The 15351-nt window shown below is 35.5% G+C and overlaps 1 protein-coding gene across 1 annotated transcript in view; it reads left to right on the top strand.

The window, feature by feature from the left end:
- Positions 1-15351, top strand: part of LOC138692278 (midasin-like) — a 507844-nt gene that overhangs the window by 8273 nt on the left and 484220 nt on the right. Inside the window, exons 5-12 of the mRNA XM_069815451.1 lie at positions 2961-3111; positions 6725-6855; positions 7806-7969; positions 9226-9355; positions 10183-10355; positions 10464-10582; positions 12516-12687; positions 14818-15033. Coding sequence (XP_069671552.1) covers positions 2961-3111; positions 6725-6855; positions 7806-7969; positions 9226-9355; positions 10183-10355; positions 10464-10582; positions 12516-12687; positions 14818-15033 — 1256 coding nt within the window. The remainder of the gene's footprint in view (positions 1-2960; positions 3112-6724; positions 6856-7805; positions 7970-9225; positions 9356-10182; positions 10356-10463; positions 10583-12515; positions 12688-14817; positions 15034-15351) is intronic.

The raw sequence follows: 15351 nt of genomic DNA, 5'->3' as shown, positions 1-15351 counted from the left end.
CATTGGTAGATTACAATTTCACACCATCTTTTCATTCAGCTCGTAAACTTTTTTGCCTCTTGAAACATATCTTACAGCTCGATTCAGCAATCTTGCCCTTATCCTTAGTTGTTTGGCTAGTGAGTGAGCTGTGTGTTGCGTCATAAGAAAGAAATTTAATCACAAACGTGCATAGGAGGGGAAGAGGGGAGATGAAGAATGAAAATAATAACTATGCTCGTAGCTGAGGACACTCCATGTCAAGAAAGTATAAGTCATCATGACATTGTCTAGTCAACGTAGTGGGGATATGTGGAAGAATATAGTGTTTTTAAGACAGAGTGTACCGCAACACGATAAGAAGGAAGTGTTAGGTGTTATGACTATGCGGCATGACCTGTGCGACCCAGCCCGCCAGTAGTGTTGAGTAACTCGCTCTTAGTCTATCTACTTACTTTTTGCAAGGGTCAAAATTCTTGAATCAAGCTGCACATGATTTGCTTTGGTAATCTTCCTGGCTCTATTGTTACATGTTCCTTTCATTTACTCCTCCTCCCCTCTATTTCTGGATGTAATTAATGTATGAATGGCTGTAAGAAAGCAATGATGAAATAATAATAATATTTACAATAGTAATGGCCATGTGCACCATTCTCGATCATCTAGCCTGTTTATCAGCAATCACGGAAACATGGTTAATTCTTGACAATGATCAAGTTACAGATGCGGTGCACCGACATTTTCCCTTGATCAACTCAGTACCGTCAGCTGACTGTACGCTCGCTTGAGAAGAATCATCTGAGCGCTAGGTTACCGCATATAAAACAGCGAACGAACGCACTCTGTCAATAATCGCTTCGTTTTTGTTTGTTGGACTGTTTCAAACATCCTCACAGTTTTCAAATAAGTTTCAATAATCATGGAAAGAAAAAAGAAAAGAGCACCGAACTTCTCACAGTTCGAAGTGGGAATTCTTTTGGAACTCGTCAGCAATTCTGCATCCATATTAGAGAATAAAAGTACTGACGGAAGATCTTTAAGAGAAAAGCAGGCTACCTGGTTGGATTTAACCTCACAATTCAACATGAGTTATACGTGTTTACATAATTCCACATAATTTGTAACTTAATTTATACAGTGGTTGATAATAATTTGGAACATTTCAGTATACGGATACCTCACTGACAATTATCTTGAAATAGGCTACTAAAAAGAGCAGATTTGTATGTGTTTGTCGAATGCTCATCATCTTGCTTACGAAAAGACACATTTCAGTGCCAATAATTTATTTGGGAAAATTTCAGTATACGGATACCTCGCTAACAATTATTAAAAAAAAAAAAAAAAAGAAGCAATTTGTCTGTGTATGTCGAATACGCATCATCATGCATACAAAAAGGAAGTTTTTAGTGCCAATTTATTTTATGTGTACAAGGTTGGAATTTTGGAATAAGAGGGAAAGGAAAGTATCCTTGTTCTGAAATTTATCCATTTATTTTGTGTTCACAAGGTTGGAATTTTGGAGTAAGAGGGAATGCAAGGTATCCGGGTAATATCTCTTAATTCAAGTGTAAATAGCCTAATTGTCCAAAACGTCATGTAGATCCTAATAGTTTCAAACGGCAAATCTATAGCTAATAAGTGATAATCTCGCATTCTACAAAATGGTCATTTAGTTTTACTATATTATTACCGGCATAGAATAGCTACTTTATTATTATGTTAACAAAATTGGACAGTTAGGCCTAAATAATATTTTGTCCTCAAGTAAAGTCCCGATCTTCCAGAGCAGAAACATATATAAAACATTAGTCTATTTTGAGAAAAAAAATTTATTATTCATCTACAAACTTACTTTTTCTACAATAACACCTATTCTGTTATTTCCGCAGTGATTTGCGTGTTCAAGATACATCATTTCATTTTCAATGCCATCAAGTACGTCAAATCGTGCCGCCATTTTGGTTTTCCTGACTTGACCATGTTTAATTCAAAATAATTGGTCCCACACCCGTGATCAAATTTGATCATCATCAACTCGCTTGTTTAACTTTGATCGAGATTGATACTCCACAAATTGGCGTTGAAGATGGTCAAGTGCCGACTTAACCATGGTCAAATTTTAATCGAGAATGGTGCACATAGGCATAACAATAATAATTCATACATATAAATGAGTAGAAATTATTTCGTTCCTAATAGTGGCAACAGTATTTGTAGAATTTATACTTAAAACAATACATTGAAACTTCATTTATATATTTGTATGGGTGTCTGAAGAAAAACCGCATAAGTGAGAAAAATATGTAACTGAAATGACATTAATAACGTCTGAAATTGAATTTGAAGATAATATGGGGAGATCGAGTTAATCAATGTAATAAAATTTTCACAAGAGAAATTTATAACTTCCCATTTAAGCCATCTTTATTTTTGTAATGCAGTATTCAAATTTATAACACATATTCTTGAAGAATGTAAGATTATTTGTAGAAAATCTTAGCTGCCAGAGATAGGCCTACAATAGTGTTTATAGCAAGGAAAGAAATGGAGCAGACTTTATTGGCTCAAGTCGAGATTGTCGATTATGATGGTGACTGTTAATTTTGACAATTGTGATTAATTTGGAATTTACAGTTCCTTTTGAAGACTAACTGACCAGAGAATGTGTCTGGCAGTTTCATGATACCCGTCCTTAACTTCTAACTTAATTGAGCTAATGAGAGGAATGATTTCATTTTTCAAGCATTCCTTGATTAGGTTGGCCATACTAACTTACTACGAATACATTGTCGAATTTGCAGCAACACTACTTCAGCTTGTATTAAATATATTTTTGCTAATGCATATTGAACTGGCAGTAGTGCGCTCTGTGGTAACTGTTAGATACATTTTCTTTCTGACCAAAGTTTAATCTTAATTGAGAAGTGTTGTTTGTTTTAGTTACAAGTTATACATTTGATGTCACGTGTGCTTTTCAGAATAAAAATGGCTGTCTCGTCCTTGTGAATTCAACAGAAAGTAATCTGAAGAGCTTGGCATTAGCTGTGGCTTCTGGCAGAGCAATATGCCTCCAAGGGCCTGTAGGGTCGGGTAAAACATCCTTGGTGGAACATTTATCCTTGTTAACGGGTAAATAAAAGGAATATATGTGTCTTAAGTGGTAGTCTTAGTTTAGTTTACAAAGATATTTTTTTTTAATCATTCATATGTATTGTTCATCATACTGTTAACTAAGTAATGTTGTGTTTGAACAGAAACCAGTAAGGGTACAGATGTTTCATTATATCTCTGCCGGACAGTGACCTTGAAATTTCAAGTTATTTATCTTAAGGTATGGTCACACGTCGCTACTTTTGCTGCGCAACTTTTGTACTGCAGCTGCAAAAGTTGCGTGTCATGTTCACACGTAAGCCAAAAGTAGCGCGCTGCACGCTACTTTTCGTGCTGCACAACCCGAGTGCAGCAAAAGTTGCAACTGGAGGTTGCGAGTTTGTTCACATACAAGGCGCTACTTTTGCAGCCGCAGTCATGCTGCAGGTTTCCATCTCCATTTTGTGGTTATGTTCGCATTATTAATAAACTAATGCGAAAGCTTACTTATCTATTATTTGCTTTTCTGTCCTAACTAGTATTCAGAAATTGGCATTAGTTTTACTATAAAGCCTTTATCTTGGCTATTACCAATTTGGCTTTCGTGAAGGAAGATCCACTACTGATCAGGTTTTTTCCTTACGTATGATTTTAGAGAAATTTTATGAATTTAACTTACCGTTACACCAGTTGTATATTGATTTTAAACAAGCATTTGATACAATAAATAGGAATTATATATTTGATGCAATGGCAGAATTTGGAGTCCCTAGAAAGTTAATTGCCTTAACCAAGATGACCTTAATGAATACACAAAATACAGTTAAAATACAGAATAAATTATCAGAAAAGTTCATAACTCATAATGGAATTAGACAGGGTGACTCCTTATCAACACTCTTATTTAATATTGGTCTAGAGCGAGTTATTAGAAAGATTGCCATTAATCCAGGGGGAACCATATTTAATAGAATGTTTCAATACTTTGCTTTTGCTGATGATGTAGCTGTATTTGCACGGAATGTGTCATCCTTAGATGATGTCCTCAAACAGATACATAATGAGACAAATGCTTCAAATTTAAATATTAACAGAACAAAGACTAAGTATATGAATAACATAACCACGAGAGACAATACTGTAAAAACTGTTGTCTTAAATGAGGTTACTTTTGAGAAAGTGTCAAGGTTCCGATATCTCGGCTCGATAGTCACCGAGGATAACAACATATTAACTGAGATCAAGGATAAAATAGCCATTGGTAATCGACGCCTCAGAGCATTAGATAAAATTATAAGAACCAGATATATCTAAAAAAAATAAAGGTGAGGATTTATAAAACAATTATTAAACCTACGGTGACTTTTGGAAGCGAAACCTGGACTCTACCTGAACGAGCAATAACCATCTTAAATACGTGGGAAAGGAAAATTTGAAGAAAAATTTATGGCCCTATTTATGATAAGGGAGAGTGGAGAATTGGGACCAATTATGAACTACAAAAACTATATAAAGATCCAAGTATTGTCACTGATATAAAAATTAGACGGCTGGAGTGGCTAGGCCACATTATCAGAATGGACAATAATAATATTCTTAAAAGATTACTAGATGCCATGCTAAGTGGTAAAAGAAGAGCAGGAAGACCTAAACTACGATGGTTGGATGATGTTCAGGATGATCTAGTTAAAGCAGGAATTAAGAGATGGAGACGGAGAGCCCTAGAGAGGGAAGACTGGGCAGCAATTCTTAAGGAGATCAAGGCTAAACTAAAAGAGCTGTATGACCACAGATGATGATGATGATGATGATGATGAAGCCTTTAAAAAAGGCTATATACTTAAATGATAACCAACAGCATATTCACGTAATCAATGTTGGCAACCCTCCTGTTTGAAACTATGCTACAGAAAATTTAAAAAGTGAATTATATCGTCAGCAAATATGCTCAGACTGTGTTGTGCATTTAATAACTGTTACAAATAATTTATTTTCATCACATCTAACATTAGAATACATCCAAACAATAAAAATATCATTGGCACATTTGGGTGGCAACACTGGTCGCAACCGCAGCAAAAGTTAAAAAAAAACCGATATAAAAAATGCTGCGGCTGCAACCCTGAGAACCCTGTTCACACGTCGCTACTTTTAAGCTGCGCACAGCATGGAAAAGTAGCGAGCAGCAGGTTCGGCAGCCGGTACTTTTCAGGTTGCACCGTTGTTCACACGTCGCAGTACGAGAGTTGCGCAGTTTTTTGTACTGCATCGCTGCAAAAGTAGTGACGTGTGACCATACCTTTAGTTGTGAGCGTCAGAATATTAAAATGTATTACAACTTTTGCTGTCTCTCTTCCCCCCACTGCAAACTGTGACGTTGTTCAGAGTCAGAGATAAAATGAATGATCTGTATGAGGTCAGACTTTTTTACTATTTTACTGGGTTATTCAGGGATGAAGTTTAATTGTTTGTTGTTAGTAAAATAATATGTACAAAAATACAGGCTTAATTCTTCCCTGCAGGTGTAAAAACTCGGGCGCAGGGAGTTATCTAAACACATACCTAACACAAATAAAGATAATTATTTGACATAAAGTGGGTCAAGGAAAAAAAAATTATAGAAGTAAATTAACTTTAAAAAATACAATTTCAATTTTAACAATTTAACTCTTACAAATACATATACATATTAAACCAATATATATGCTTTAAAAATTAAATTTCTAGCACAATTTTTTAAATTTCTGATACTAAAATTTTTCAAATTTGGGTATTTTTCAATTATTTTATTATAAACCTTGGACCAGAGTAGATACCATGGCTAAGAGCTGTGCTTGTTAAACACTTTGATTCCTCTAGTCGTATAAAATCGGATCGTTTAGTTCCATATTTATGATGATACAATTTGAATTTATTGGGATTTTTATGTATGAAGTTTGATACTTAAGGCAATATAATAAATTTGTTTAATTTTCAGAACATTAAAATTAGTGAAGTAATATAACTGTGCAGATTTTAACAGCTTATTACTTGTACAGTACAACAAAAAATTCTAATGCCATATTACTCCCAAATGAATATTTTTATCAGAAAAAAAAATAATTTTCCCCCTAAATCTTAACACTGTTTTATTCAATGAATACTATCTGTACGATTTTGATTTTTACTCATATCATTAGAGAAACTGATACTGAACTACTTATCCCTGTGCAGTTTTTAAACAAAATGGCCGGGTTTCTTTGCAAATTAAATAGAAACTTCAACACTTATCATCATTTCCTGCTATTAGGAAGTCTGGCAACCCTTCTGCAGTGTAAGGAATGTTTGTGTGTACTTGTAGGTAAGCTGGTTATGCACTGTTGCCAAACTATGCATATTTTCAGCCTAATTTTCTATTTAACCATGCACTTAATTACAAAACGCATGATAGGTTTTTTTATTTATTTATATGTATTTTACTACCGCCTTCAATCTGCATAGTTACATCATTTTCACCCCGTATTTTTCACTCTCACTGTAAGACGTGTTAGAAAATAATATTCTTTTTGATGCAGTTCGACTAGCCAAAAGTTTTTATCCAAACTCTCCACTTCAATGTGCTGAAATAATATTCAGTATATATATGTTGTCAATAATATTACTTTGAATACAGGTCGTAACACGCCACCACACTTCCACAAAGTTCAGCTGGGTGACCAAACTGACAGTAAGATGTTGCTGGGCTCTTACCGGTGTACTGACGTCCCTGGAGAGTTTGTGTGGCAGCCAGGCGTTCTTACGCAGGTAAGCAAGTATTATTTATATGCAAAGCTTGAGGACTTACCAGTTAGCGATTTTTGTGTACTTTCGGCTAAATTGCGTATCATTCCACAGAAACAGCACAACAATAAAACTGACAATGGGAGTCCATAGGGTACTGGACACCGATTTTGTTGAACTTTCATAAGCTGAGTCTATAGTAAAACCCTCGGGCTTGTCTGTAGTCAGTAGTGGAATATTTTTAGTAATATGGGGCAAAATAATTGTTGAAATGAAGCTTTGTTTGTTATTATTAATAGGGTCTGGGTGGGGAAGAAAATAACTCACAGAAAGGAGAAAAAAAAAGAACGGATGTATTGTGATCAGTGAATTGTTTGTCTTGGCTGTTTCATTGATTTTATGTTGGTAGAGAGGTCTATATGTTATATTTATAAATGTAGGATTTATGATTTAATTTGCTTCATCAGTATGTAAAGTCTTAGACGAAAAAAAATGACCGGCTACCATATGCTAAGTTTCCTTCGGAAGACTTTGGTTGATTCCGTGAGAACTTAGGTTTACACGTGAATTAAAATCTTATGCACGACTCTGCTCTATTTTTTCTTTAGTTTTGTTTGTTTGTTTGTTTGTTGCTTTTCCTGTCTGTTTATAGAACGAGTGTTGTAACTAATCTATAACAAAGATATATTCAAGGGATAAGTGCAAAAATAAACATCCTTTACCATTGTGGAAACCAGATGCTATCTGAAGTGGACTTAAACAAATTCACGCTACAGGAGAGTGGTCATTTTTTGTGTCTAGGGCTGAATATATTATTATCAAAAGATTCGTAAGAAACATATTCGTCCTGGGTCTTTGGAATGGAAAGCTGATACGTTCCAGATTATTGACCAATAATATATTTTGAATTAAAGGTATGTGCTGATTTTTAATAAAACTTGTTAGTTTTGTCACAGATCTTCGTCTTGTTATAGGCTGTGGTTGGTGGCCATTGGATTTTACTTGAAGATATCGATTCAGCAGCTGCTGATGTTGCTACTGTTTTAATTTCACTTATGGAGACAGGAACGCTGTCTGTGCCAGGCTACAGAGATTGTATCAAAGTTGCCCCAGGCTTTCAGCTGTTTGTTACAAAAAGGTAAAAGATAGTTACATATGTAATAAATTTAAATTTGATCCTCATGAATACCATACGAGACAAAACTACAGTTTCTTTCTAAATATTCCCAAATGCCACACAACTGCTGGATTAAAACACAGCAGAAATTTTGGACCCAAAATATATAATGCATTAATTAGAGCTTACCCTGAGCTAAGTACACTTAACACACATAGATTATTTAAGAAACAAATCAGATTAATTATTTAATTGTTTAAGCTAATTGAGTTAAAAATTGATACTCTAATATTCATGTACTTTTGTATTTTGTATTTGTATATAGACCCTATTATTAAATGCTGTATGTATGAAATAACTACTGAAGCTTTCCTGGCGACGTGATAATTCGAAATTTTCTTGGGCTTCCAGCCAGGTCATAAGTTGGTGATCCACAGATGTTTCGAGGATGTTCATCTTCCTCATCTTCAGGGTTAAATGATATCTAAGGGTACCCAGCTCCTTAATTTATAGTGCCAGAGGGAGGAGTCAGCCGAGGAGCTGTGCGCCGATTGGCTCTTATTAGCGCGGACCGCGGCGTGAACACGAGGTCTGGGCGAAGTGTTCGGGCTATTGGGATAGAAGAGTAAAGGAAACCCTGGCCATAGCGGCGGAACGCGGTAACCTGAATCGGGACTCGGGTCTCCAATTAAGCGCGGCATGGGCACCGGCTATTAAATTTCTCACCGCCCAGACGACGGGCCGTCATCAGCGGAGGACACATGAGAACTCGTCCGCCGAGTTCATCGTGAGACCCAAGGTCATTCAGCTGAACAGCACAAAGCAAGACGACACGTCGGCTGCGTTCACGCCGTGGTCCGCACTAATAAGAGCGAATCGGCGCACAGCTCCTCGGCTGACTCCTCCCTCTGGCACTATAAATTAAGGAGCTGGATACCCTTAGATATCATTTAACCCTGAAGATGAGGAAGATGAACATCCTCGAAATGTCGGTGGATCACCAACTTATGACCTGGCTGGAAGCCCGAGAAAATTTCGAATTGCTGTATGTATTTTACAACTTATTAATGTTGTTGTGCTCAATGAACTATCTTAATTTTGTGATATATCTTGTATAACTGATCTGAACTGCGCCCGAGCACGAGCTTCTGCTCTTTTGGGCTGCAGTGCCTAATGTAGCTCAAGTGTAAAGTATTAAATAAATAAATAAATGTAATCTTTATATACATTGCTGTTATTGAAGTGGTTATATATCAAGATGTATACTTGTTTTTAAGGTTGTTGCCTAGTGCAAGTGGTTTTCATAGCCAACATTTGGGTGCTACTGCCTTCTTGGAGAAACACTGGGTGCAGATCAATGTTGAACCACTCTCAAAACAAGAACTTGTCACTGTTGTACAGACAATGGTAAGGATTTGTTGTCTTTTTATTATTAGTGTTTATACAATATCTAGACAAGCCTCTGAATAGTCACGAAGGTTTTTATAATCTTTCTAAAACATTTTTTTTATCTTTGGCTTTGTACATAGTGCTTGGTTTTGCTTGATTTTATATTTATTTTTAATTAGTCTTTTGATGGATGTAAAAGGTAGGCTTGTATTTGTATTCTGAATTAAATTGGATCCTTTTTTGGCAAGAAAGCCAGCAGTGTTTGCCATTAGGTTAATTAAGATAAAAAATGGAGCATTTTAATAAAAAAACCAGAAATTATTCCAGAAATCCCACGTAAATCTGCAGTAGCAAAATTCAGACTGCTTACAGAACACGATTATTTGGCCAAACACTTGAATAAAATAGGAATTTACACAAATCCAAATTGCCCTCTATGCAACAAAGAAGAAGAAATGACTGAAGATCATCTACAAACCTGTAAAGTTCTACCTGATGGATCCACCACAGAGAAATATTGGAGAGCAAGAACGCTAATGGCTTCGTTGCCAAAGCCCGGCATTAGATAACAACAACAACATCTTTCTAAAACACGGACAGAGTTACCAGGCACCAAAAGGGCTTTTAATTTCAAACAACTTACCTACCTGCAAGGGTTAGAACTTTTTACAGTGATGTAGCTCTGAAAAGAGACTTTGGCGAAAATGCAGTTCCAACTCAGATGGCTCCAAATGTCCTGTCCTACCATCCCACCAAGCTTTTTTTTTTTTTTACATCTTTTTGAAAAACACTATAGAAGAACGTTATTAAAATTGGTGACTTACAAATAATTTATTTTGTTACAGTTCCCAGTGCTGCGAACAATTGCAACTCGAATTGTGGATGTTTTCCTCCTATTCTCAGTAGGAAATCATAATACAGCTCTTCAGGTTGATTCAGAGGCCTTAGAAGAAAGCAATAAAGAAAATGCTTGTGATAATTTAATGTCAGGAGTTGGTAGAAGATTAATCTCAACAAGGTATCAATTACAACAAATGTGTTACATGACAGTAAAATTAATATTAAGAAATAAAATGTTTTTCTTGTGTTGCAAGTGAATTAACACAACATTTTGTTTTTTAATCAGGGATTTGATAAAATGGTGCACGAGATGTGTGGAAGGCTTTGATGTTTCATCCCAGGAGTCTGCCCTGAAAGTTCTTCAAGATGCAATAGACATTTTCTGTTGCAGTGTTACAAGTGCAGGTATGGTGCCACATTACTGGTGTACTCAGCTGAGGACGTAATCATGCAAAATAAACTTTATAAATATAATTTTTAACATTTTTTAAGATAGTAATACATCTCGTAGTATTTATTATATTGTTGTTGGCTAATTTTGGGCAATTGGCAACGAAATCAGTCACCACGTGCTCCTCTATTTTCCACAAATGAGCCTTGTGTAACATGGGATGGACATTTCTTATTTTAGTTCACATAATAGGTATGTTGGAGACTGGAAAATTTCACTATCATGTAAGTTGGTAGAATCTCTCTTAACTGGCACCAGGCTAGTTCCGGATATGAGATTTTGCTGGATAATTGAATAAATACCGGTTTATTCAAAAAAGAAAGTTTGTATTTCATGTTGCTAAATGTTGAAACTGTTGCCAAGTGAAGCTTATTTCTCTATCACTTGCTCATAACTGAATAAATATAAAAACTGTGTAGATTTTCCTTATTACAACACATCAACAACACAAATAATACAACAATCCTAGGTTCGAATATTCACTGAAAATTAAAGTTCTTGTGAACTTCCTAATAGCCACTGGCGTGGCTCAGTCGGTTAAGGCGCTGCCTGCCGGTCTGAAGTTGCGTTCGGGCACGGGTTCGATCCCCGCTTGGGCTGATTACCTGGTTGGGTTTTTCCCGAGGTTTTCCCCAACCGTAATGTGAATGCAAGGTAATCTATGGCGAATCCTCGGCCTCATCTCGCCAAATATCATCTCACTATCACCAATCTCATCGACGCTAAATAACCTAGTAGTTGATACAGCGTCGTTAAATAACCAACTAAAAAAAAATAAAAAAAACTTCCTATTGTGGCAACACTGACAGCCCAAACATAATTAAATAAACATAAAAACGGTAAACATAAAAACTGTGGATTTTCCTTATTAAAACACATCACACAACACAAATAATACACTAATTTTAGGTTAGAATATTCACTGAAAACGAAAGTTCGTGCGAACTGCCTAATGTGGCAAAACTGATAGCCCAGACTATGACAGTGTGGCAGATTTAAACATTTTTTTTTTGGCCCAGCTAAAAGTGCCGTTGTTTTGGTATTGCTGGTTACTTGGAAGCCGATTACAAGGGATTTTACTTATATTATACCAAAGTTTCGTATGAATACCATATATACCCAAATACTCCACGCCATTGAATAATCTGTGCACCCTAATTTTATAGGAGAAAAAAAACATAAAATTGCCTGTAATTTGTGTTTTATTTACAAGAAATGAATCCTACATAAATGATGTACTACAAAACTAAATAAAATATCAATTTGTTTTAAGAAATGCGTCATAATCTTCACATGCTGTTGTAGAAGCACCTGGGACTCTACCTAAAATAGCAAATCAGGAGACACTATCTTGGATAATTTTGTATACTAAAGGAGGTCACGATGAATGGTTTCAGCCAATCAGAAAGAGATCATCCAATGTCTCACCTCTTGTGGCATTTATGCGAGTGATGTAGAATGTTTTTGTTCTGCCTGTGGTTTGCAAAGGAAGAGTGCTGTGAGTCATTTGTTGACAAATCAAAAGAATCGCAGACTGGGAAGAATCGTGAATGAATTGTTAGAATCGATTCATAAGCCATACAGACTGAGCTGTGAGGCCGAACAACGCTATAGTATAATGGGATCCAATGTTTGAGGCGATGTGGTACCAATCTTAGTTCAAATAATGCATGCATCTCAGTTTTTCTTCGCTAAATTTAAAAAAAAATATGGAGTATTCACGTATATACTCTAATTAATTAATCCCTTCCTTAATGTTCCGGTGGAGGAGATGATATGATACTAATAAAAGCGAAATGGAATGATCTAATTGTAACATTCAATTTTCCACTATGTTGTTCAACACAAATATTTATTCACGTGTTTGTTTTTCTCTTTACTTTTCAGAAACAAGATTGAAACTTGCTTCTTCTATTGGAGCATGTCTTGGCATAGTGAAGACAAAAGCAGAATATTTCTGTAATAATTATAAACCTACTGTGAAACTAACTGCACTGACATTCAATGCAGGAAGAGTTTCACTGCCTAGACGTGTGGATACTATTACAAAATTGGACAGGTATGTGTATGTTTAAACTTGGTAATAATTTAGCATATGGTTTTTATTAGAGATGAACTATTAACAGCCTTTATATACTTGGTACAATAGCCAGAGCTGTAAGGGAATAATTATTTGGTAATTCATAATTTCTTAAGCTATGGTTATTTTTAAATTTAGTTACTGTTAACCTGGAGCTTAGAGTTAACTAAAATGGCATTGAAATAGCCTTTGAAAACTGTACATACGGGAAAAACGATTTAAGTCAAGTTAATTAACTTTTGACGAGAGAAATTTAGCACTTCATAGTTAAGTGATCTTTGAGTCTATAATACTGCACTCAAATTTATAACATATATATTTGAAGAATGTAAGATTATTTCTAGAAAATCTTATCTGCTTAGAGCCAAAGCTGGTTGATGTCGCTGCTGTACTATACTTTCAAAATCTGTTATGTTTTTTTTTTAAAGATTTTGCAGGTGGAAGAAAAAGCGTTGTCACTTTTAATTCCCTTGATTTTCAAAGATACTTTCGCAATAATTTCAATCATTACAAGAAAAATGATGAAATTATACCGAAAGGAGCTTTGAAAATCAAGGGAATTGAAAGTGACAAAGGTTTTTTCTTTCTCCTTCAAAATCTTTTTAAAAAGCACATAGCAAATTTTGGAGGCGCAATGATGATATATTACATTCCAGTCGAGAAAATTTTAGGAAATTGACTTCTGTTCTTACCATATGACCTTCATTTAATAACATGTGATTATTTTACAAAAAAGTCAGTTATTTTGGACTGCTTGCTCTTAAGGAATCGAAATGATAAAATATAAATAAGTAAATAAGCAAATAAGTGAAAAAGAATAATAAATAATTAACTAAGTGACTTAATGAAGAAGTGACTAATAGAATAAGTAACTAAGTAAGTAATGAAGTAGATAAATAATTAGCAAAGTAAGTAAGTAATTGAAGGGGTGAAAATGAGATAGTCCAAAGCCATACTTTTAACAAAAATGGATTTTTGTGCGAATTCATCTCTTACATGTATGGGAAAGCTACTAATAAAATATTGTAAATTTATTCCAACTCAACAATGTAACTTTTATTCAAAGCAACAATAATAATCACTTTCTACAATTTAATTCTACTCCCATCAACAATGGGATTTGCACTCCATATGACAATGACAATTTACTTGGATTATTGATAACAACAATGAACTGTTAATTTTAACTAATGTTCACAAAGCACTATTTACAAATCAGAACTGTCGGTTCTCAGTTCACAGTTCATTTGCCTTGGCTAGTTCTTCTAGCTCAGTCACTCGAGTTCACAGTATCTCGAACCCCAGACCTTCAGAGACAATCCGCTGAACTTCGAACTCAGGTCCCCCAACTGTGGTCCACTGCATTCAAACTCAGGACTTCTGGCTCCACAGTTACGGACACAACTCAAGTCGAACTTCAGTCTCGAAGCTGGCTTCACTGCTACACAAGACTGGCTGGCTTGCTCTCCACTGACTATAACAACACTACTACTGTTCACTAGCGTGTCGTAATTTATAACCACACCATAGTTACGAGAAAGTACGATTGCTCGAAATTTCCAGAAGATGGCGCCTATCTAGGCTTCTCTGGATTTCTCTCCTCAGTCACCAGCTGCTTTACTCGCCCCCTCTCTGCCGTGGACTAGAGTGCCATCGCTCCTCTTCGACGCGTTTTCTCGTGCGCTCCGCCCTCTGCGGGACGTGTGATCGAGCCTCGACTTGGCTGTCACAGTATTATAAAAGTGACTCAACATATTACATAAGTATTCGCTCAAGAACTTAACAATACCACACCTAATAGCTTTGGATTCTAAATCTTTACTTTGCTCTCCTGTAAAATTTTGTCTGTGTGACTTAGGACTACATCATTCTCACCCCTTCAATTAAATGGTCATGTCTATTTTGTGGTATTGATCATTAGTTCCCAAATATTGTTCTTCTTCCCTAGTTTTTTTGTTAAATAAAAAGTAGCTCTCAAACATAAAAAAGATTGACCACCCACATTATATACTTACCTTTTAAACTAAAGTAGAGTCAAGTGGAAAATAGTGAAAGAGTTTACAGATTTCTGTGAATACAGTTTTTCAATAGCTTGATCGTTATTTTCAGTGCCTCATGTACATCAAGCTTCTCTTTCACTCGACCAGCTGCATGCCTGCTTGAGAGGGTTGTGTGTTGCGTAGCTCAGAATGAACCTGTGTTGCTTGTGGGAGAGACAGGTACTGGCAAGACCTCCGCAGTTCAGTATCTGGCAGAGAAGACGGGCCATCGTCTGGTGGTCATCAACATGAACCAGCAAAGTGACAGTGCTGACCTCTTGGGAGGGTAAGTGTAATTTTATATATGCTTTCATAGGAGTATGAATACTGTACTATCGAAAGTTGCTGGAAGAATATTTATTTATTATTATTATTATTATTATTTATTTATTTAACCTAGTAGAGATAAGGCCATCAGGCCTTCTCTTCCCCTCTACCAGGGGATTACAACTACAATATTAAGACTACAATTACGATTATAATTACAATTAATATTGAATTTACAAATACAATAAAAATCAAAGTACTAAAAGATTAACAGACTAATAAAAGCTAGACAGTTCTGTTCTTTGTAAAAATTAAGAAGAGAGAAAACTTTTTTTTT

The sequence above is a fragment of the Periplaneta americana genome, chromosome 16, assembly GCF_040183065.1.
Source record: "Periplaneta americana isolate PAMFEO1 chromosome 16, P.americana_PAMFEO1_priV1, whole genome shotgun sequence".
In the NCBI taxonomy this organism is placed as follows: domain Eukaryota; kingdom Metazoa; phylum Arthropoda; class Insecta; order Blattodea; family Blattidae; genus Periplaneta; species Periplaneta americana.
Note: the sequence above shows the minus strand (reverse complement) of the source record. Positions and strands in the feature narration are given on the sequence as shown.